Source organism: Ambystoma mexicanum, chromosome 5q, assembly GCF_040938575.1.
Source record: "Ambystoma mexicanum isolate Mex_15411 chromosome 5q, UKY_AmexF1_1, whole genome shotgun sequence".
Taxonomy (NCBI): Eukaryota; Metazoa; Chordata; class Amphibia; order Caudata; family Ambystomatidae; genus Ambystoma; species Ambystoma mexicanum.
In genome coordinates this window covers 1,036,771,771-1,036,797,117 of record NC_090933.1, presented here as the reverse complement: position 1 = coordinate 1,036,797,117, position 25,347 = coordinate 1,036,771,771, and the positions used below count along the sequence as shown (strand labels likewise).

The window sequence follows — 25,347 nt, the reverse complement described above, 5'->3', positions numbered from 1 at the left end:
AGGGAGAGGGAAGGAGGTGGAGAAGAGTAAAGTCTTGAAGAGCTTGCAGAATTTAAGGAGGTCCGGCTCAAGACGGAGAGAAAGGGGGAAGCTGTTCCAGAGGAGGAAGCCAGCCGAGGAAAACTATCAGCCACTCACTCGCTGCTTATAGACGTGCTTGACATGCAGAGAGTTGGAACCAGAAGATCAGAGGGATCTGGAGGGAGAGTATTTGGTGAGAGCAAGTTGTAGATAGTGTGGTCCCCAGACAGCCTTATGGATAATGCAGAGGGATCTGAAGATGATCCTTGCAGCAACCGGGAGCCAGTGGAGAGATTTTGGGGCAGAGAGATATGGTCCCTTGGCTTGAGGCCAAATCTTGCAGCCTTAGTATGGATTAGATAGAGAGGGCGGAGAGAGGAAGAGCATAGATTAAGGAAGAGGCTGTTGCAGTAGTACAGCCTAGAGACATTAAGCTTCTAGGGAAAAGTGATTAAAGGGAGGATACCTCTGAGGAGGTGGAGTTGGAAATGGGCCTTCTTGGCAAGGTCCAGGATGTGAGTAAGAAAATAGAGAGGAGTCAAATATAACTCCAATGTTTCTGGCTTCAGATGAAGGAGGGGAGAGAGCCCATAGAGGGTGGCCAGAGTGCCAGGAGAAAAGAAGGATCAGGAGTCCCAATAGGAAGGATATTAGTCTTGCTGGCATTGAGACAGAGATCATTAGAGGCACACCAGGACTGGATAGCAGATAGGCAGTCAGGAATGGTAGAGGAAGTAAGAAGAGGTTCAGAGGGAAGCTTGAAGAATGGTTGGGCATCATCTGCATAACACTGGAAGTGCAGGGAGAAAGTGGAGATAAGGTGAGCAAGCAGGGCGAGATACATGTTAAAGGCCAGAGTGAAAGGTTAGAGCCCTGGGCAATGACATAAGTGGAGACAGAGGTGGGAGAAGAGAAAGAACCCAGGATAACCTGGGCGGGACAGTCAATGGGGAAGGAGGTCAGCCAGTCCAGTACCCAATCCAAGAAACCAAGGGTATCATGGATCCATTTATGAGGATGGATTGGTTGACCGCATCGAAAGCAGAGGAGAGATCGAGTAGAATGAGAACAGAGGGTGAGTTAGAGTCAAGCGATGCAAGCAGTTCTTCACAGGTGTTCAGGAGAGCAGTATCCATGCCTATGGATGCTAGAAATCCAGATTGATGGTTGTGTAGGCAAGCAACGAACTAAGTATGCTGGGTTAGTTGAGGGAAGACCAGATATTTCCCAAGGAAGGGAGTGATAGAGATGGGGTGGTGGTGAGCTGGACACGAGGTATCGGAAGAAGGCTTTTTCGGGGGGGTGCACAAGTGGGTGCTGGATGGAAGAGGGGAGAGATCTGGTGGCAAGAGAATGATTGCCGAAATCAGCAAATGCAGGGGCAAGGTAACCGATGCTGCCCATAATAGTTCTGGAAGAACAGGGGGAGACCTGTTAGGAGGAGACTTTCAATAATGTTGTCTGTTATTTGAGCGCTCTGAGACCTATGGGTGTGTAGCACTATATAAGAAATACATTATTATTATTATATAGCGGACAACTCTGGTGACCTCATCCGATGTGATAGGAGAGAAGGAGGAGAGAGTGGATGGGGGAGGATGAGAGGCCACGGGTGACAGGGGGATGGGAGGCGGGGAGGGCAAAGGGAAGGACTGGCCACCCACTTCACTTCAAAAACTCAGGACATCCAGGAAGTGGAGGAAGAGAGAGTATTCCCGATAGCCTGAGGACAGTATCAGCTCCCTTGCCACATGCAGTTGCAGATTTCTGCATTCACTCTCTTCCCACCAGGGTTTTCCCCTCTTCCATCGAGCACTCCCTTGTGCACCCCCTCCAGAAAAACCCTTCTGCCACTGCTGAACATCCCATTCACATCATGACGACTTTCCGTTAGGTGGTACCACATGGTAATTCTGCAATATGTTCCACGGTAATGTTAATTCCACAGAAATGTCGTGGATTTACTGTTGGTGTATTGTTTTTGGGCCAGAATTACTGTTATTGCTGATAGTTGGTGCCTCTACTCTGCCAGATGCTCAGCGGTAATGGTAAATGACAGCAATTGTTTCTGCTGAACTCGTAATGAGGCCCAAAGTACTTTAGTAGTCATCATTTGGCAGAAAATGCTAGAGGAGCTAGAGCTAATCACATTAGCAGGATACTCCTTTCAGCCTGATGGAGGAGCACAACAAGGGCTTCAAAAGGTGTTACTGCTGTTTCTAAGTGACAGCTACAGATGTCAGCACAGTCCAATATGTATGTACACTGGTTTTCTAGAGACTAATAGAGTTTACAGCTTTCATAACTTCCCTCAGCCTACGTCACCATATGCGCTCTTTCATCATGAAGGTGTTCATCTGGTGCAACATCTAGTCTCCCAACAGAAAGTCATAAAGGAATAGATACATTAACGAGTAAAGCAATTAGCCAGCCTGAATCATCTAGCACATTTCCAAGCTTGCAATTGTAGTTGACTACAGTGACCCTAAAATATAGTGTACGTTAGGTCTGGTAGAGATCAAGTTCCAGCTAGAATTAAAAAGGGAGGTACATTTGAGAATATTTAGCCTTCAGTGCAAAACAAAATCACATTTTAGTAGTAAAACTGTCAATATATCAAGAAAATTACAATGAAGGACTAGTGATGCTGCGAGTTCCACACATTGTTGCTTTAAACGCAAAATAAATAATGATCTTCTTGACAAACAGTTTATCAAAAATTAAGAACAAACTTAAAGGGATGACTTAATGATCTATAATTCATCACATAACTCTAAAACATTAAGGAATAGACATAATGAAGATCATGTCCATCAGGGGCGTAACTTTGATCGAAGGTGAAAATGCCTTGCCAGAGTGGAGCAGATGCCTTCCTCAGAGGAGACGGATTTGGGTCCAAAGCAGGTAAGAAACTTTGTTTTGTAAGCGTGTGTGTGTGTGTGCATGCTGCATGTTTGATGTATGTCTGTATGTGTGGGTGTAAGCATGTAAGGGTGTTTTTTGTATTTTGCAATGTGTGTGTGAATGAGTGAGTGTGTGATGCATGTGTGGCTGGGTGCACATATGAATGAGCGAATGGATGGTGTGTGAATGGGTGTGTACTTGTGTTTATGCTGGTGCAGAGGAGTTCATTTTGGTGGGTGGGGGATGAGGGATGGATGCGCTACTACAAACATTTTTAATGGGCCTCCATCCAAGATAAAGCAAGCATGCTATGTGTTATGTGGCTAGACTGGAATTTTGATGGAGCCAGTCTAGACGTTTCTTACTGTGAGATAAATAATTTTACTGGGCATTTATAATAAAGCAGGCATTATAAGTGATATTACCTGGCTAGATTGGCATTTGGGTGCATCCAGTCTAGCCATTTCTTACTGTAGCATGGCATTTTATATTGGGCATATGTGTGGAAAAACTTGAATTTTAATGCAACCAGTCTAGCTGTTTCTTATGTTGGCATGGCATTTTATTCAGAGCACCTATGATAAAGAAGCATGATAAGTGTTATTACGTGGCAGTTTGGACATGTTTACTTCTAGTGGCATGGCATTTTTAATGGCAAAGTCAACTGGAATATGCCCTTAAGTGGGGATACTGCCATATATTGACAGAGCCAACATTGACATGTTTTCTTATATTATCATTACTGGAATTATGCACATAGTGGCATATATTGGTGCAGCCATTATGGACATGTATGGCACAGCCAGCGTGAACATGTTTTTATACTGGCATATGTTGTGGGTAAATGCATCATGAAAACACATTGGGAAATGCTCTTGTGCACTGTTGGTGAGTTGGATCTATTGGATTTTTGGATTGGAGTTACCCTACAAAACCAATTGCAAACTGTATGTCTTTTTACCCAATTGTTCACAGAAACTGTACTGTATAACACACCATTTTAACTCATTATTCCAAAAGTCATCTTGGGAAGGAATCTTGAAGTGAGGGGAGATAAAACCCTGAACTTCCTTTGGTTGGTTTGCGCTCCATTGCTACATTCTGTGGCATATTTGTGGGAAATGTGTAAACCCCTCCAATTAAAAAATGACCTAGCTGCCACTGGATGAATGGCTGGTGGCTGAATGGTTATGAATGTGAGCATGCATTTCTTGGGCCCAGGCAAGGGGCAGTGGAGCATGGACTTCTTCTTACACATTTTACTGGTATTTTTGGGCAAAGCCAACATGATGAATGTTATTACTTGGAGGAGAGTTTGGGGTGGGGGCTTATAGCACAATGGGGGTACATTTTCTTACTGTGGCATGGAATTGTTCACTCAGAAAAGGATCAGACCAATATAATGTATATTCTAACATGGGGAGGGACTGGGCACTTGTCTAGTTGCAAGTAAATATTGTCTTACTGTGCTATTGCAGGATTCACTGGTGTGAAGGGCAAAACCAACATGATGATTGTTAATACATGGTCGGAGAGGCATTTGTGCAGCCAAACAAGGAAATGGCTCCTTATTGCAGCACTACACGTTTTACTGGAGTTAAGGGCAAATTCAACATGAAGGGAATTCTTACATGGCAGTGTGGGGTTTGGGCAAGTATTTTGGGCAGCAGCAATAACATAGTTTCTTCCTGTGGCAGGAGATATTTAATGGCATTAAGGGCAAAGCCAGCAAGAGAATGTTCATATATGGGAATACTGGCATATACTGACAGAGCCAGCATGACTGTGTGGTCTTATGGTACCATTACGGTGCCTAATATTACTGGCCACACACAGAGCATGCTGCTTCTAGACTAGGTGAAAGATTATAAATTTGATTAAACCACATACTTGCATCTTTCATCTAGTGCAGCACAAGGCATGCCCCTGCAACAGCATGATCATAATGTACATTGTGCATGCATGGTGGTCCATGCCAGCAGAGAGTGTGGCACGACCTGTGCCTTTGTTACAGTGCTTGTGGCACCCCTTCATTATGGCTCAGAGGTGGGGCACGCACATTTTGCGTTATGCAACTGTCAATGGTTCGAAATACCATTCAAGTCATGCGCATTAAGGCTCGCCAATCCCTATATATTCTCTGGCTCCTTATGAACAGACCTATTGGGAGGGACTGCTAATATATTATGTATGTCAGCATACGCGAAGAGTTCCTTGGTGTAACAACATGTGAACTTGCATGTTCCAAATTGAAGATTGTGTCAACAAAGTCTACCGTTTAACAGATTGAACGAAAAAAGAATTCATCATTATGAAGAACTTTTGTATACTTCTGCCTATTCATACACTCACCTGCAGAAACATGAGCTGAGAGAATGACCTGATTCATTGTTAAAGCCCAAAGATGGAGGCTGTGCACAGACTTCACTCCAGTGACTGCTAAAATCTTTTCTTTCACAGCATTGTGATTAATCCCCCATGGTGTTCCTAGGCAGGAAAAACAAGAATGTCATGAAATAGGTTGAAGGGCATGCTTCCAAATATAGCTACAACAACCTCTATAGCTAGAGATGGATAGGGCTGTGTGAGAAACGTGAGGCGTTTATCCCAAGCTATTGCTGGGGTTCCTTTGTTCAGGTGGCCAGGGGAGGGCCATCGCTCTTGGATCCCAACCCTGGGGGTGGTCGAGCAAGGGATGATAATCTGAGCAGGGGGTCCTCAGTGACTATGGGAGACATGTCCTCAGGAGAGACATGGTATTCCTCCCCTTCTGATATACCCTTACCTAACATCCCCTCAGTTGTCATGGGATATTGTCAGCAGAGTCCATCATACCTCAGTACCTTTCTGTATGAAAAAGGAGAAAATGACCAGGGAAATTAAAACCCAATAGAATATCCATTTACCCATTGCAATACATTTAACCCCTTCATCCTGACAAAAACCTACATGGTATTTCCATGATCCCCAGGAAAACCTACAGCTCCCACAATCCCTACTTCCATTCTAGAAGTATAACTATGGGCAGTCTCCATGTTGTCCTGATAATGAGGTCAGGCAGAGTCAGGCAGGGAGGGACAACTACTCAACCTGATTCAAAGAGTATAAAAGTCAGGCACCGACGCATACTGTGAGCGAGCTGGGGATGCTGAGGGAACTGTGAAGACCAGAAGGAGAAGTCAGCAGCTTGGAGAACCTTGGGAAGCCATAAGGGGGATGGACTGCCAAGCCACTGATGCCTGTGAGTACAAAGGATGCTACAGTGTGGCATGGGAGCCGTGGCCCAGGGAACCAAAACACCAGGTAAACTTTTCTGGTAGTGTTTAAACCAGTGCTTGCTCCCTGGGTGCATTCCAGAAACCCAGGTAGTTGAGGGGCAGGTGCCAGGACCTTGACTTCAAGTGAATCCCTATTGAGGATAAAAGATGGAGACCCTGTGACTTTAGGGAAGCTAAGGTGGGATAACCTGTTGTGTCAAGAACTTTGTGTAAGTCGCAAAGATGCCTGTAACTGGCGAAGTGGGAACAAAACCTCGAATGTACATTCTGGGACATGTAGTCCAGAAGAGAAAAGCTGTGAGACAGAGTGGTCCGGCACTGCGTGTGTGCCCAAGCAAAGGTCTCTGTCAGATATCCAGCTGAGAAGTGGCAGAGTTGTAAAGAATTGTCAATCGCAGTGGTCCTGCAACGGGTCAAGTCAAATCCAGTGCACAGCCGAAATTCTTCGATTCTGGTGTCAAAAGGGATCTAAGCCCAGAGAGCCCAGAAGAGGGGGATCCATGGTCCGAACCCGAATGAGGGAGACCAAATTGTGAATTATGAACATTGTAGAAAAGGGGTCTGAGCCCAGACGAGAGGGACCCATGGTCCGAGCCCAAAGGAGGGAGACGAATCATGAATTTATGGATGTGAGAATCTAGACAAAGGAAAGGAGCTTTTGTGTTTTGTTTGCTACATCAGACCCTCTGAGGTAAGAGACTTTGAATGGCAAAGAGACTTTAGCATAGAAGGCCCTGATATTGAGATATTGAACTGTACGAGCAACAAAAGGAACGACAAGTACCAGCTGTTAGGCAAGATTTGGAGCAGTACCCTTTGGGTGCACTACAACAACCTTGACCTCCTGGAAATAGGAACACAACCTTTGGTATAAGTCTGTACTACACAGGTTGGTAGCGTGATTGAGCAACCAGGCTTATCTCAGGAGGGGTCAATGTGAGCAGAAGTGGAGTTACACAGAGATTCACAGTGACAAGTATTCAAATAAACTCTTACACACAAGGTTTCTTGATTAAACAATTATTAATTTATTTGACAGTCAATTTGAGTAAGCCTTCTTCAGAAGGGGCAATATAATAGTAACAGAAACATGCACTACAAAATACATACTCTTAATGTTCCTAAATCAGTAAGTACCCTTTTGGGAGGGCATACATAAACTTCCTACACCCTTAGGTGACTTAAATTGCTAGGCCACTGTGGACATTACTATATACTGTTGCATTTAGAACCAGTTTTAAGAGTATGTCAAAGAAAAGTGTTATTAGAATAAGACAAGAGATGTCACAAATATTCTAAAGCCCCCCCCCAATGCAAAGTAGTTAACCCATTCCTGGAAGGAAGACCAAACACAAAGTCAGAGGGAGGAAGAATCATTCAGGGAGCCAGGCCAGGCCAAAGTCAATTGGACAAACGTCTAGGTGAGCTGAAGCACTTCTTAGAAGTAGGTGAAAGTCTTGCACAATGTTTTCGAAGTCTTTGTAGAAAAGAAGAAATCAAAGTTGGGACACAAGCTGTTTAGGCTTGTGAGGCAAAGAAGCTGTTAGCAACTTCACAGAAGCAACCAAGACAAGTCTCAACTGAAGCTACACAAGAGGTAAGTTCTCTTAGACTGTACAGTACCTTTGGTTAGAATAAAAATTGTCTTAGCTGCCTTCTGTTCCTGTGCAGCTCTGCAGATCCTGTGTTCCTGGTCCTCAGTCGTGGGGACAAGAGGGAGGACACCTGGAGGACTCCTGCACTGGGTTGGGACACTCAGCGAAAGAAAAGAACCAACTTCTATTCATCGTCACTTTGCGGTTTCAGCTCCTCGCGTCTCAGCATATAACACCACAGTGGTTCTTGGCTGTAGAAATGGGCTTTCTTTGCATCTGGGGTCCAGTACTTTGTTGAGGTGGCTCATGCTCAGTCAGTGCTGCTTCCTGGGATTCTGGAGGAACTTCCTGGAGCTCTTGGCCAACTTAAAAGCTATGCACACAATCTGGTGTTCCTCTCCCTGGCTCTTCTGTTTCCAGCAGCAGCAGCAGTGGAAATACAACCAGCTTCAAGAGGATGTCCAGATGGTCTTACTTTGGAGTTGATTGGTCCCACCAACTTAAGGGGAGAAGTGGTCCTTGCAGGGCTTCTCTAGTCGAGGCTAATTCGGAGCTTCTGCACAGCAGCAGGGCTTCACCAGGCAAACCAACGGTCCAGGAGTTGCAGCAGGCATCTCTTCCAAGTTCTTCTTCGGATTCCTTAGTCCAGTGTTCGACTCTGCCTTCCAAGCCAAAAAGCCTCGCCTTGTAAGCAGGTTTCTCCCAATCATTCCAGCATAGCTGTCAGTCACCCAACAGGGTGGCTGTCCTTACTGGACAGCCAGCCAGCCAATCACCTAAGAGTGCATTCCAGTCTCCTAGGAGACTATGCACAGGGAGTTTCGGACACCACCCTCACTTCTTGCCCCTGCAGACACCCTGAAGCCAGAGGCGGGCTTCACTCGTGAACCCTGCCAAATTCAAAATTAACAAAGGGACCAAACCTAATTTGGCACGCAGAGTGAATCTCAAGAAGGACCTTTCCAAAAAGAAATGGTGGAAAAAGAAGACCGGGCCATTTTGACAAGAATGGCACCCTTGGGTGCTCTACTGCAGCTGCAAACGCAGCCCATGGTAAAAGCACAGCCCAGTAGTTAAAAGTAAACCCCTGCCACCAGCCATTAATCGAGGAAAGGGTAACATAAAAATGTTACATGAGAAACTAGATAAAGGGGATACTAAGTAACCCTTCCAATACCCTATTGTAAGATAGTGTGTGCTGGGTCTAGAAAGCTACAATTGTAAGTAAAGTCAATTTCACTTCACTGCTTCTGGGAAACAGTAGTTTATCCAAGAGCAGGTATTTAAACCTTTGGGAAATCTGAAAGACTTCCCGCTGCCACTGCACTGAAGGTGCTGTGTGACACAATGTAAAAATGATGCCTATGGAGTTTGTCAGACTCCCTACTTACAAAGAAACACAGAGTTCAAATCACAGTAAAGATATGTGAGAGAGTAGGAAAAAAGGGTCTCACTCTCTCCAGGTTAAAAATGAAAAGTCCTAAAATCCAGCAAAGTTGATGGGGGGTCTCTAAGGTAGAGAGGAATCGGCACATTTCTGAGAATTCTCCCTAACACCAGCAGTCACTGGGAAAGAAGGTAATACTGTGTGTTTTGACAAGTAAAGTGAACTTCTGTTTCAAGGCGGAGGAAGCATGTTTTTTGACAAGAGACGTTTCTTTTTGAGAATCCTTTTTTCTTTTTCTTAAAGACTGCCAGAGTGGTGTCAGACCAGCTGAACCATTGAACTGTGTCCTCATGGCATGGAAGCCAGAGTGCGCACAAGGCTTGTGCGTGCTGCATTGTCCCGTGCTGAAAGTGTGGGGAAGGGCGGCAAACTGCTCAACTGTCCTGACATATTGTTTTTCCTTTTTTGCCACAAGCCTATGCTAATAAATAAGTTTATTAGCATAGGCATGTTTATTTTGACAGATTCGACTAGGACTATGTTATTATCATTTTATGGTTGTAGCTTGCTCCCATCCTTAAATTTAGTTTTATATATAAAACTCAATAAACACCCTTGAACTGTATCTCATTTGTGTCGGTCTTCATTAATGATAGCAAGCCTTTCCTTATAGTTGGCAACAGCCAGCTTGTCAGAGCATAAGGCAGGTCTGAACATAGTTACGGCCACGTTGTGGGTTATGGGACTTTTCTGGAACTGTCTGCCCCAAATAAAAGGATGAAAGCTTTTAAAACCCCGGTTCTCTCATTCGGAAACTAATCGCTTTTTTAAATAACTTTTCAAGGTAAAGATACTTACACTTAGGTGAATACATTAATTTCCAGGGACAGCCAATGGCATCTTCCATCTCACTAATGCCCAAACGTAAGTGAGATGAATGTTCAACCCTAATAAAAGGTATGCAACACATGCACTAACTACCCAGTCAGCCTAAATCTGTGGAACATCAGTAATCTTTTTACAGAATCCCAACCTCGAAAACAAGAAGATAAATTCTTATCTCAAATGTAAAACAATAAAATTACATCAGATTAGAATGTGTATTTGAAAGTATCTAAATGAATAGATACAATTGATGATCACCATGATTAACCTTAACAAGGCAGTAGTGACGTCATAACCATCTTTGGCTAAATACACAGTAAGCTGTCCACTAACTTTGCCCTCACCCAGCATGTCCCCAAAATGTACTCAAGTGCTCATTAACAATCCATGCAGGCTTGTTTTAAAATTAGGCATTCTATTTGCTTGCATCTAAATTTTCTCATAGCAGTGTTCAATTGTACAATTGTACAATATGACTTTAAGTCAAGCTGTGGTTGAGTAACCTTTTTTTTTTTTTGCTTTGCAAAACACACACTACACTCTGCTGGTGAGAATGTTTTATTTGTGTTTTTCATTTGTTCCAGCCTTCGAAAAAAGGAGCCATGTGTCAAGAAACACATGGCTCCTTTTTTCACACATAAATCACTACTTGAGCACAAATTAACCTTTTCAACTATCTTTTGAGAAATTGGAAGAAAAATAACTTTTGTAAAAGAACAAGCACAATAATGAATATAGAGAACAAAGCCAGAAATTCAGTTTGGATGTATTTTTATTTGGGCTTATTGATACTTATGTAAAGTGAATTCCTGCATCTCTTCTGCTATTGGCGAGGAGACTGGGACCTCAGAGCGTAGCAGGCTGGTTGGTTGATATCACGTCAATTCTTTTCCAAGATGGGCAGGGGCCAAATTATTCAGGCATTTATAAATGATACACAGAATCTTAAAGTCGATTCTGCCATTCACTGAAAGCCAGCCAGTGGAGAGAGCGAAGCATAGCTGAAATTGGAGTTGTTTTGGAGACTTTAAAGATAAGTCTGACTGGCGCATTTTGTGCTTTCTGTAACCTGTTCAAATATTTCTTTGGGATGCGGGCTTGCATACTATTTCCATCGTCCAATTGGGAATTAATTAAAGTCCACACAACAGTAGCATGATCTTTATGTAGAGCATATGGAAGGGCTAATCGGAGTAAGTAATAGAAAATTGATTGTAATTTCGCTCCCACCTGGCTTTTGCATCCGAGTTTGGCCTGCCAAATGCAGCCAAAGTTCTGAATTTTCAGAGCAAAGGTAAGACTAGAGACCATGAGGCGTGGATTGGGTCTGCGCTTTGAGTCTTGTGATAAAAGATGTTTCGACCTGGACAGGGCCACTTCCATCTTGCTAGGATTAGGTGTAGCCAATTCTGAGACATCCAGGATCCTACTTCTTCCAAACACTGCCCTGCTCTATCGAAGGACTCCTCAAAGTTACCCAGCTTCATTAAGACCTGGGTATCATCAGCATACAACTGAAATTCGACATCATGTTTCCTCAAGATCCCCATTCATTTTTGCATGTAGAAGTTAAATAGCAGAGGGGAGAGTGATGAGCCCGGCGGCATGCCACACCTCTGTGGGAGGGAGTCTGACAAGAACCCTGCAATCTTCACCTGCTGCCCGCAGTCAGTCAAAAATTAACTAAACCAATTAATAGCCTGGTCTGAGACTTTCCCAAACATCTTCAATCGATCTAGTAAAATACTGTGGTCCTCCATATCAAATGCCATTAATGGGACGAACATGACCAGCAAAGACATTTTGCCGGCATCTGATAACTGTAATAGCTCATCCCAAACTGTTAACAGGGCTATCTCAGTTGCAAATCCTGGTCGAATCCCAGATTGGTGAGAGTCCAGTAGGGCATCATTTTCTACATGCTCCTGGAGCTAGTCAGTAACTACCTTGTCTAATATTTTTCCTCACTAAGTGAGCATTAGTTTAACTTACAGATGATTCAATAGCTAAAGGAATACTGCCTGAATGAAAAAAATTGTGAGATGACTGAAAAGAGTTCTCTTGATGTATTATTAACTGATAGAATTTTGTATACAAAAACTCTGATTTAGAATTAAAAATTGCCACTTTATTGTCTTTCAGAGCAATTTTAACGTTCCGGCCATTTCGGGTGTTCAAGATTTCCCCCATTTCCTCTCTGTAGCTGGTATTTTTTTCTTTAAAGAGTTAATGTTACAGAGTACCAAGGATTGGATTTTTTCTTCAAAACCATCCGTGCAAGAGGTGCATATTCCGTGCGGATAGAACTCATGATTGTCACTCCCTGTGAGAAGAGGTCATCACAGTCCAGTGAGTGGTCAACAGATTCAAAGGCACTACGTAGTTTAAGGCCAAGCATTTCCAAAAGATCTTTTGATTTGTGACACATAACCGATGTATTTTTATCTAATGTTCATTGCATATTTAACTTTGACTAAAAAGAAAAAATCTGATGAAATGATCTAACCACGGGACAGGCAAGGTGTTCATCCTGGTCATTCCAGAGCCGAAAACCATAATAGGAACCAGACAGTGGCCCTGTTGATGAGAGGGGGGGGTCAATGTCTAATGGCCCCAACTTGTGACTGTTTAGAATTTCCCATAGCTCATTAGAGTCTGGGGTGGATATATCGTCTAGCCAAATATTAAAGTCACCCCTCATAGTGCTTGATCCCTGTGGAAGAAGGGTATAAGTCAAAATGTTCCCAAAATGTTTTAGCAAGTCCAGGGGCTCTACAATGTATCATTATTTTAAACAAAGCCATGGGTGAGAGCCAAACATTCATGTGGCTTACTTGTGTAAAGTCGTCTTGTGAAAGCCACGACAAATAGTGCCTACTAGGTCACATTGAGACATTGGCTTATCTTCCCATCTGGCACAGCAATCGATCAAACCAGCTTATGTTTACCTTTCAAGCCATTGCCACAAATTATGGTAACGCTTCATTCTTTGTGGGCTGCATCAGCTGACCTTGCACGAACGCCCGGTCTGCCTACTTATCCCACACTCAAGCAGTGGCCTAGATGGAATCATCTAAGCTCTCCCCCTGGTCCGCCCGGGGCCTATATAAGACAACCACTCGCCACAACATTGTGACATTTTGTAACGATAGGCTGTGGGGCATACTGTCTGCATTCCACTTACTCTAGATCCACTAGGGCTGCACACATTACTCTCTTGTTACGACACTTGTCAAACTACACTACATGAATCTTCTAAGGACTGGCTGCAATGTATTCTCTGAATGTTGAAATCCGCTGCAGGGACTCGCAGGCAGAGACATCGCAGTTCCAGTGTGTAACAGCAGCAATCTCAAGGAGTACCATGGTGTTGCATCTAATGGACAGTGAACAACTAAACATGTTCCCTCTAGAAAAACAATGTAGTGCCTGCACAATGTTGTCTTCTCACTCTTGGGGCTCCTTCCATACCCTAGATGGAATGCAGGGAGTATTACGAAAATGTTCTGTTGTCTAAAGGTCAGCAAGGAAAAATAAACTCCTATTTTCATTGTCCATAACCGGAACCTCAGCCCATTTTAGAAAGTTCTCTGCTATTACTGTAAAAGAGATTCAGAATGGTCGAATATGAGAGTGCCTTTCCTAAACATGGACTAATACTATACTTCATGGCACTTTACAGTTAGATATGTTTTTCATGCAAACAGAAAGTTCCATACAGTATCAAGGAATATGTATCTGCCTTATAGGAATCTGCTATTTTGATGCTGATTTTGGGGAGGGTGAATCGCTTAAGATCAGTTAAACATGGACTTCTGCATTAGGTCTCAATTGACAGTCTATAAACATGTGAAACACAATGGTATGTTCCAAGTTACTGCAAGAAAATTAATGAAGTAGATAGTAGTGTAGACCTGTATTGTGCCTCAATGCTTGCATGTGAGGGTGAGGCTAGAGAGATGTCATGTATGTTCATATGTATAGCACCATGGGAGAATGATGAGTGTTCCATGGATGACGGTTAGCTTTTGGTATGCCTGATCAGAGGATGAAGCAATGGGTTCTCTTATTACTATCTTACTCGACTGATGAATGAACACTGTAAAGAACAATACATTCTCAGAAATGTTTTACATATGAGTTTACTGCATCATATGGAAGGGTTTCAACAGATGGAAGGGCTTCGACAGTTTATGAAGAAACTACTAGATAATTCTAAGAGGAAATCAGGGCCTATCTTGATAGATGTGGTAGGGACAGCCATGTTGCTAACTCTTAAAACATGTCCAGTGATCGGGGAATGGTGTAGCAACTGCAACATGGCTGACCATGCTTATAAAATGTGTATGAAGGAAAGAAGCGTTAAGGCTATGTGTATAAAAGAATACTGTGATATAAATGAATACAAAGCTATACATATTAATACTTAGGGATAATAAAAGGAGGGCACATCATGTGTTGTGAGGATTGGAGGTGTAGAGGTCTCATTACTTAAAAAAATCCTCAGATATGTTCCTTTGTGCTTTGAGGATTCTCCCATTATCATGGATGGCTTTGTTAATATTTTGTTGGACTTCAAGAGCGGATGTTATTTTTTTTAAATCTATGTTACTAAGAAATACCTTTCTATTTTGTGCTGGTTATGTCAAGTGGCACTCAGGATCAAGCGGCACTCCAAGTCAAGCTTAACGCTAATCCTGACTTGGTTGTCACTGATTTAGAACACATAGAAATCAAGCAGATCCTACCTTCATCTCTGAAACAGACATTTTTCTTTAGGTTTTCAAAGAAGAAATCGGAAATTTGAGCAGACACATACACAAAATAGTCCCTAGGGATATTGCTATTCCCATGGCTCAAAAGATAAGATATAATGTGCCTCATTACAACCTTGGCGGAGGACCATGGTGCTACTAGCACCATGGTCAATGGCGCTAAGGTTGCAATTCCGCCATGGTGGATGGCGGAATTACCGCCCCATTCCAAGGTGAGTGGGGCGGTAATTCCCCATTCACCAATGGCCCCTTCCCCATTCCCATTTTTTCCTCATAGGGCATAATGGGAATGGGGAAAGGTGATATTACGGCACCGTAAATTACGGTGCCGTAATTATCGCCAAGGTCCCTTTGCGGCATGGCTTTTAACGCCTGCAAAAAGCAGGCGTTAAACAGCCATCCCGCAAAGGGAACCTTGTAATCAGGCGTTAAGGGTCGGCGCCGTTTATGGCGCCGTAAACCCCTTAACGCCTGAGTCGGAATGAGGCCCAATGTCATTTTAATAAATGGGAAGTAGCAAAACTGAGTGGGAATTTACCATTTTTCAAAGGGTCATAACTGAATTTATTGACACCAAATTGTGCACTTAATAGTTGCTAAAATATCCAATGGCAATATTCAAGCCTGCAAATATTTGCATAATGTAAGGGGTTAAGCGTAAGACTAGTACACAGTGGCATGTTGAATGTGAGTTACAAACCTTTATAACAAAAACAAAAGGATGTGGAGGAATCCTATCTGTTCCTAACACTACGAGCGGTTTCCCTACCTCAACATCACTAAGGAGCATCCGTGTCAGTATGCAAAGCATCCTCGGTCTGTGACTAAAATCCTATCCTGACCCTTACAAACTAAACCTAAGAAAATGTGCAAACAGGTAAAATCTTTCAACTGGCCATCTTTAGTTTTCTTCAAGCTTTGAACATAAAGTTCCAAACGGTGCATAAATAAACAAATGATTTAAGTTCCACAAGGTTTCACAACTCTCAGAACGATGGGGGAAGGTTTGTCCTTCTCTTGAGGTTCCAGCATATCTTCAGCTCTCAAACACAGTGGAGGTCATTACAACCTTGGTGCTAAGTGCACCAACTTTACCACCATGGTGTAAACTCCGTTTACACCATGGTGGATGGCGGATTTACTGCCCCATTCCAAGGTGAGTGGGGCGGTAAATCCCCATTTCCCATTTTCCCTTCCCCATTCCCATGTTTGCCCCATAGGGCATAATGGGAGTGGGGAAGGCGATAATTACGCCGCCGTAAATTACGGCGGCGTAATTAGCACCATGGCGGGTTAGCGCCATGGATTTTAACGCCTGCTAAAAGCAGGCGTTAAAATCAGAATCAGACGTTAAGGGTTAACGGTGGCGTTAACCCTTAACGTCTGAGTTGTAATGAGGGCCAGTGTCCAAAAACTTAATTTACTAAAGTGCCAGAAAGAAAAGGAATAAAGTTCCACTAGGAAAGAGGGATTCCCTTCCCCTAGATTTCTTCCAGTGGTTTTGATAATATTTATCCAAGTTGTTCAAGGGGGAAAACTATTCCCTTAAGCCTCCTCAAAAGTATACAGTTCTATTGAATCAAAACATGGTTCACTTGAATCCTTAAATGGGTATGAGCCTTTCCTTTTCTGTTACACACTTTTATAAATGTAGGGGTTTTGACCCCTCAGCTTTCTCAATCTTTTTCATTTCCCTGGTATACTCTCCTTCCAGTGTATTATTCCTTGTCCCTGGACAAGCGGTATGGACCTTCCCTTTTTATCCATTATCTTCCTATGCCCGGTTTACTCGCCTGCCAGGGCAACGTCACTTTCTTGCTTGTTGTGAGTCCCAGACTCATTGTTTGCCTGGTTCACTCTCCTAGGCAAAAAAATCAAGAAATCGCAAAGGCTATTCTGTCACACTCCCCACCTTAAGTTTTTAGACCAGTACCATAGAGTTGTTCAGTTTCTCATAAAACCCCCTGTTTATTATTTTGTACCGGAACAACACATATATATATATATATATATATATATATATATATATATATATTTTTTTTTTTTTTTAAACAGTTCATTTATACACATTCATTAGCAGAACAAGGCTCTCATACAATGTGTTATACAATGATAACAACACATATCTAATACAGACACAAAAATCAAGACCCTCATATTTTACAGTGCCCTCTTTCAGTTCCTTTTTGCTTTGTAATAAACCCACCCTAACTTAAGCAGTTCTGATGGTAGCTGTATGTACAAGGTTGACCCAATGTGTTTCAGCTGTCTTTTCACCAACTGCAGTGTCACAAGTATGCAGCCTTCATCAGGACGAAATACAGTTTCTAATGTACACAGTCCAATGTGTATTGTGTCTTGTTAAGTAGTAGCCCAGCGGAATCCCCACTCGCAGACCATCCCCATGTTCGAGCAAGTTCTATTCAATGGATGTATTAAAAATAAACGACCTTGCCCTGGATGGCCCCATCAAAATATAATAACCATATGGAAAGGGACCAGCCCTCCTGTCCTGAGAGTGGCTTTGTGTGATTTTCCATACCAGACTGCCGGCTACCCATAGTATTTCGACGGGTCCATCCAGGGCAAGGTAGTTTATTTTGAATACGTCGATTGAATGGAACTTTCTCCAACATGGGGATTGTCTCCGAGTTGAAGTAAAGATTGTGTGTTGCTCTTAACAAAGGTAAAGTGGATATTTGCAATAGATTCTAGTACTTTGGAGCTTTGATCTGAAAATTCACACAATAACTTTTCTATTTTGTTAGAATACATACCGAGCAAACACTTTACTAAAAAGAGTTGGTGCAACCCTTTACATACAGTAAATTAATCCATTGCCATCACTATTCACAAAGTAAAATATAGTCCTAGGAACATTTTAGCTGAGGACTAAACATTGTGTTGGCAAACATATTGCAATACGTATAATCTACAGATCTAAATCTATGGCAACCATACAACATCACTAAACTAATAGGTATAGTTTTTTGCATACTAGGGAACCAAATAATTTGTAGTACTTGTTTAAAAAAACCATAAGAATGGGTGACAGATGTAGAGAAACAGGCATGCTGTTCTTGAACCTCAGAATGTAGCAAACAAACCCTCCTTTTTGGTTTGGTTTACTTAGCTCTCAGGAGTTCTAAGAGCAGGGTGATCCGTCTCTTAAATGAAGAAATATACCTCTGAGAATTTCATTTTGGAGGCCGAGTACTTTGGCTCTTCAGGTTGAACTGCCTCATAAGTCAAACAGCCTTGTTAAAAACAGATGCACATTGCAAGTGTTAGCCGTAGTAGGGAACTCAGTACTGTAGGACTAGAGTCAATTTTCGGGATTTTACCATGTATTTGCCTGCGGCCTAAAAGGCTGATTTTAGAGTTCTCAGAGTAGTGGATCCTACTAAGAAACGTTTAGGTATGGTTATATCTTAATACCCTGAGAAAGGGGAAGTGTATAATTGTTTGGTGTGGTAAATCAGAACCAGGAGATGGACAAGGAGGAATGATTTTCAGAAATGTATTTTATTCTCTCAGAAAACACCTGCTCTTTCTCTATTCAGTGATACTAAGCCCTACACAATACAAATGAAGGGGTGCTCGTCAGTCTGTGAAGGTGGTTAAATATAAATGAATTATTCTGTCCAAAAATTCGATTCTAACCCTATAATTCCTCTCCTTATTCCTCAAAGGAAATAACATTTTTTTAAAAACATACTTTGGACCTTTTACAAGTAAAAGGGATGGCTGCCGGCTTCTCATCCCTCCCATTTGTGTCTTTTTAACATAGGTTCTTGCCTACGTTCACAGACGAAAAAAATATTTTTTTGTGTACGGCGGGACTGTCGTCACAGGGTTCCAGCTGAGTATCTCGGGATCTCCTTGACAATTGCTTTCACAGTCCTTCTCCCTTCGGAGAGACTTTCGTATTGGCCGTTGCTGTAGTCTGAGGTTCTTACAGTCTCCTCCTTGGACACTCCAGGGCTTGCTCATGCTTAATTGCCACGCTGAGCTCCTTGGTTCTTTCCCCACACTGGGGCTTTTTCAATCCCATTCCCCACTCAGGCCTCTGGGTTCTTTCACCCACATCAGTGTCCTTGCGGTCCGTTTTCCCCACTCTGGGGGTGAATGGTTCTTCTACCTAATGAAGACATCTCTTGATTTGTCTTTGCCCCCTCTCTGACTTCTCTGTTCCTTCCCCATACCGGGGCCTTTTTCATTTTCTCTCCCCACTCTGGGACTTTACTGTTTCTCCAGCATACTGGGGTGTCTCTCAGGTTTTCTCCCCACTCTGTGGCTTCTCTGTGTCTCCCCCCTCACACCGGGACTTCTCCTCTCATTTTCTTTCCCACTCAGAGGCTTCTTCTCCCTTTCTTCCTCACAGCAGGGCTTCTTTTGGATTCTCTTCCCACTCTGGGGCTTCTCTGTTTCTTACCCACAACAGGGATGTCTTCCCTGTCTTTGCCGCCTGCCTCCCGTTCCTCAGAAGCCACCATATACCTGTATTCAATGAGCAGTGCTCTCTGGGAGTGATATGTATTCCGGCTACCCCTTTTCTCGCTGCAGAGTTGCTTATGCGACTCCTCGGCTAGACTCTGCGGCAGTGAGTGTCTTCTCCTGGTTCCTGCATGCTTGGTGTGTGAGGTTGTAGGTGGTTTCTCCTCCAGGTTCTGTCTCGGCCCGTTGAGCCACTACATTCTTGCTTGGGCTGCCATTGCCTCGGGACCCAGTTTCTTGCCAGCCTGGCTGTATCACACTCTCCTGGTGAGGGACTCCACGCACAACGCTGAGCCTGGTGTTCTGTCTCTGCAAGCATCTCTCTTGGTGTCTCTCTTCCCAACGTGTGCTCAGCACAATTAAACCCCACTGATTCTCCTTCCTTATTGGTTCCTCACCTGACGTGACTTTAGGAGGCTGGTTTTTCCATCGTTCTGCTTTCTTCCCTAAAGTGGATGAAATTAAGTTAGGGCTAGAAGCCAAGCCAGCCATTGTTAAAAGGTTTTCACAGTCTTTAGATCCTCTCTGGGGTTTTCCTGTCTACTAGGGGGAGTCACCTCGAGAGGGATCCTGCTACCCCTGTCCCCTAAGGGGTGCTATGCATAGGAGGTTCAACCTCCTAGTCCCCAATAGGGTGGCTCCCCCTTGTGGTGAGCCTAGAAAAATCCCTGGATTCATAACACTGGGTTCTCAGTATTACAACACAAGTTGCTTGCTTGTTGCTGGCGCATGCATCAGTAAGGCAGTATATATGGGTCAGCAGGTTTAGTATATGTATGGTAAAAAATACTTTTAGACGCACTTACCATTAGTCAGTTGTGTAGGACCACCACTCATGCTGCTAAATTGGCCTTCAACTACAATAGTACATGTTTGACAATCAGTATTTACCATAAAAGTATGGTTCAGCAGAATACTGTCTGTCATACAGATGTAACATGTTACTAGCTAACCCATGTGTCACAGAACATCTAATCAGATGACTCACCAGTGCCATCCAGGGATTTTAATCAGCAAGGCTGATCTGAGAGTAATTACTGATGACCCAGCACTGATTTAGCTATTGCCAGATATGTCTGTGGCCCCCTCGCAATAGTGACCAAAAAACAGAACATATAAAGTCATCCCCTGTCACCTTTACCTAGACTGAAAGGCATGGGGTGCAGTTAATTGTGACATACTAGGACATTATAATGCATTGGGTGGTTTTGATAAGCATCTCATGATTTTGATAGAACATGTATCAAAGTGTCCATAAATCACATGCCTGTGTACGACTGTAAGTGCAACTGGTTGGTTGAGAGAATTAATATAGCTGTTGTAGAGAGTCTCAACTTGCCTTAGAAAATAACCTTCATTGGAAAAACATCCTTAAGGACTTAGTGTGGAGTTACAGGATAATCGAAACTTCAGCTGCATCGAATAGCCAGCCCTTCTGTACTAATAAGAAGGTGAGTAATCAATTGAAAACTCTTTTCTTTGTGAGTTAATAAATGTAGAGTTGTAGAAGTCGAATTGATATACGTTAAATCAAGCAGAACATAAAACATAGCATAACAAAATGATTGTTTCCAGTAAACATGCCTCTTATAAAGGTGACTAGGTACACGTAAAACTAGAGTTGTAGACCACCTAAAGCATCAAGTTAAAAAAGTTCTTAAGGAGGGGCGTGGCCAACTGTGAGGCAATGCAGACGTGAGTCCCTTCGGCTCCCGCTGCCGCATGATACATCCTGGAAAACCAGCCTGATATGTGACCACTAGCAGTGCTCCAAGAGGGCCGCAAGAAAGAGGAACACCCGCGGCACAAGTCTGAGAAGTTGTGGTGACTGGGGAGGCAGCTGCGCTGAACCCTGGCGATTCGAAGTCCGAGGCCCTGAGCGGAGTCCCCGAAACAAGATGGCCGCTGCTGGAGATCTGCGGCTCCGACCGGGCTGGTGACGCCCTGCTGAGGGGACTGGAGACCTGACCGCGGCTGGGCCGGGGGCTCGGTGGGGCTGCAGAGGCGGTGCCTACCTCCGGCGCCCTGAAATCTGAACCGATCCAGACCTGAACGCGTCCCCTGCACGGCCTGCTGCCCCGGCGGATTGGCTGTCCCGCCGCCATCCGGGGCCCACGAGGGGATTGGCGGTGGTCCCAGACGAGCCTGAGTCAACAAGGGACGCAACCGAGGAGCAACATCGGGTGGGGCAGGGGCGGCGCCCGCTCTGTGACCCGCTGCTGGGCCGGACCGATCCCTGGGGCGGTGCTGCTCCTGTGCTCACTGCCCTGGGGTGCCCGCTGGGGACCGCAACAGCAACGTGTGTGGGTGATTCAGGGTGGCCCACCCACGGCGCCATGGCCCCACTGGGGCAGGGTGGACAATTAAGTACAGGCCCGCGGGCTGCTGCTGGATCGCCCAGAGAAGAACTGTCGGGTCCTCCGTGGACCGGAACAAACAACGTCCAAGTGGAACAGCACAAAGCGTAACACCACCGGCACGGAAAAGGACAATATAGCCGGCTCCCCCCTGGGCCCTGAGGCAGCGGGGTAGTGAAAGCCGGTGGGCCTGCCGAAGCTAGCCGGAGAGACTGCAGGAGGCGCACATCAGCCTCACCCGGAACGGCCTGGAATAAGTGAGGGGTGCCACCATATTCATCGAGGAGGTCCCTCCGCCATATACCACTGGTGAGTGTGCCGGGCAGGGTGGGGGGTCAGGAGTGACGGTGCACCACCCCGCCATGGCCCGACACGTTCCTGCTTGCGGCCTGACACTAAGACACTGGGAGTAAGACCAATAGACCGATACTGGTAGCAGGGCGACTGGGCGACTCTCGCAGAGTGCGGTGGCTTGGCATCGGAGCCCGCAATCATACGTGAACTAAATAAACAGCAAAACCCAGCCTCTCACCTCATCATTGAGTCGCGACCGAACCGGGACGCACTCCGTGAGACCGAGAGACAGGAGCTCCGCCACGACATTACACCTGCCCGACCGGGTTGCAACCATGGGCAAAGAAAAAACGAAAAAGCCTGCCATGCAGAATAGGATTGAACAATATACAGTCGCCTCTTCTCAGGCCACCGACCTTCAACCGCATCTATCTGGAGACATGGAACCCGCCGACGCGCTCTCCCTCAAAGATGTCATGGCCGCAATAGCCGACTCACGCTCGTCCATGGAGCAGAAGATTGATTGGATAAGTTTGAATGTGTCCCTTCTCAGTCATGACCTGCAGAAACTGTCCGCGCGTACCAGAGAAGCGGAGCAGCGCATCTCGAATACATAGGATGGGCTACAATGTGCAACACCAACTTCAGGGAGTCACGGCCACACTCAAGACCTTGGAGGCGAGGGTCAAAGAAAGCGAAGGGAGGTCCAGACGTAACAATGTTCGTATACTCGGTATCCCTGAGAAAGAGGAGGGCCCATATATGGAACTCTTTCTGGAACAACTACTAGCAGACCTCTTCGACTCACACTCCTTCTCAAAATTCTTCTCCATAGAGAGAGCACATTGAATGCCCACGGGAAGGCCGTTGCCTGGCGCTCCTCCGCGCACCATGATAGCGAGGTTCTTGAACTACCGAGACCGGGACGCACTCTTACAGCTGGCTAGGACCAAGGGCACGGTAACCTTCAACGGGTCCAGGCTGGCCTTTTTCCCTGATTATATAAAGGAGGTACAGAAGGCGAGGCAATCCTTTGCGAAACTAAAGAGACAATTGCAATCTCTGGGTGTCAAGTATGGCCTGCTTTTCCCTGCACAATTGAAAATTTATCACAAAAGCACTATGGTTCACTTCGACGGCCCGGGTGAAGCATGGCGCTGGGTGGAGCAGCACATTGAGGGGGACTGGTCGGGGCCCCGAGGAAACAGGCAAAGAAACCCTAGAACACCTCCGGTACAACGACCCAGACCTGAGCAACCACCACCCCCGGACCCTCCGGTGCTCGGAGGAGTCGGTGCTCCGCCCTGACCCCCCTCGTGGGCTCAACATCCTGCCGTTAGGCAACCATACCATGGAGGCAAAGAAATCAGAGTTCGGGAGGATATCTCGCGCTCACACCAACAACTTATTGTAAGACCTATTATCACTAGTGCTAAAATTCTTCTGAATAGGTACAAAAGTTCCTCAAGTTACATAACAATTGTCAAATATATTATTTAATTTTGACTTTCAAAGTGTAGAACAGCCGACACGTGTTTCGACCTTTGGTCGTTATCAAGGCTGTACAAATCATTACATTCGTTCAATATATCATAAAAAAGGAAAGAGAAAATTCAAAAAACCATACCATATAGTGCCAACATGTCAGATCAGGATATGGGAAAATTCACGCCATAAGCAAGATATAAAATGAAAATTCAAAGAAAAATAAACAAAAGGCAATGGTTTAGTTTTTCCACAAAAAATATAAATACATAGATAAATAAATATATTAATTCTGTGTGTTCAACATAGTGTCCAATTATCATCTGATTATATAGTAATACTCAACCCCAATATATTAGTTACACAGATTACTGGTTATCACCCTGTGACGCCATTCCAACATGACCAGAGAATATGTGAATATTCCAAATACATCATTGGACAATAGAGTTGCAACTTACCCTCTCTATGTCAATAGATTATATCTTCTGTCTCTGTATAATAGACCCTTTAGGTTAAAATTGAATAATATGAATTACATAAGCGTTTTATCCCATATTGTAACATAAATTAAAAATAAAATGTTCACCAACCTGAAAGTCTATGTTCCTAACATACCATATGTTCCAATGGTCTTAACATTCCAAAATTTTTAATCCAAAATTGGCTTTCTCCTACAAAAAATAATATATGTATTTTGGTAATGGTGCTTCATAGGGTTAACTATAGATCCCCCATGTGTTGTCATTTCAAATATATTATTGAGCAGGATAATATTGTATTGTGTTCAGTTCCCATATGCACATCATGAGTTACTAAAAGGACCTCCCTCAAACGTACCAAAAGGATAGTTCAATATATCTTGTTTACAATTCTCCATAGGCTTACCTCTACATGGGCTGGATCCCAGAACTTCAATATGCTAAGGGGGTCCCACGAGGTTGTCCTTCCATTTAAATGTATTGTCACTCGCGAGATCGCGGGCCGCAACGCGATGACGTCACGCGCACGCATGCGCGATGACGTCACGCATGCGCAATGACGTCACGCGCATATCCGCGCGATGACGTCACGCGCACGTCCGCGTGACGGCGCCAAATAAACGCGCAATTAGCGTGATACGAACAAATATCACAGATTTTCCTAATTAGGAAAGCAACATTAAATTGCAAATAATTCTTATTCATTGACTATATCCATCAATTATGGTTATCCAATGTCTGTGTGCCTGCTGAAATCCACTACTGATGATGGCAGATTACATGTGCAACAGGGATGAAGACCGAGCAGCTCTTTTTGCACCAAGGGGGAGTATGTCGAACCCTTTTAAGAGTAGCTACACTACAGCAGAAACTCTCAAACAGAAATTTATTAGATTGGGACGCTTGTCGAAAAAAGAAATTAATAAGTATTGGGAACATGCGTCTTTGATGAATTATTTAGAAAATAGTATTATCCCTCGAGGTTTGAGAGTTTTGATTTTTCCTAATTTTGACAATGATGAGGATGCTGATCTGGCAGAAGATTGGGAGAAGAATCTAAATCAGAGTTCTAAAACTATGTTGGAATTATTAATTACCCATGCTACAAGAGAGCATAAAAGAGTTATAATATTAATTAATAAACTTAAGGAAGAAATAAAAACTATGCCAAATGCAGAAACTACTAAAATCAAAAATTATGAGAAAATGAATGAAATCTTGCGAGAATATCAAGACGATATTAAATTGAGGAAATTTAGAAAGTACTTCAGAGATGATAAGGATTACAGACAGGAACGTGTATATACTTTTCAAGCTAAATATGATAACATAATACCACAAACTAGACCTAGGTCTTCCAACACTACACCTGCCAGCTCAGATCCTG

The 25,347-nt window shown here is 44.0% G+C and overlaps 1 protein-coding gene across 1 annotated transcript in view; it reads right to left on the bottom strand.

Moving 5' to 3' along the window:
* SLC30A8 (solute carrier family 30 member 8) overlaps positions 1-25,347 on the bottom strand; it is a 173,462-nt gene that overhangs the window by 9,830 nt on the left and 138,285 nt on the right. The window contains exon 7 of the mRNA XM_069622138.1: positions 5,278-5,412. Within this exon, the coding sequence (XP_069478239.1) occupies positions 5,278-5,412 (135 nt within the window). The remainder of the gene's footprint in view (positions 1-5,277; positions 5,413-25,347) is intronic.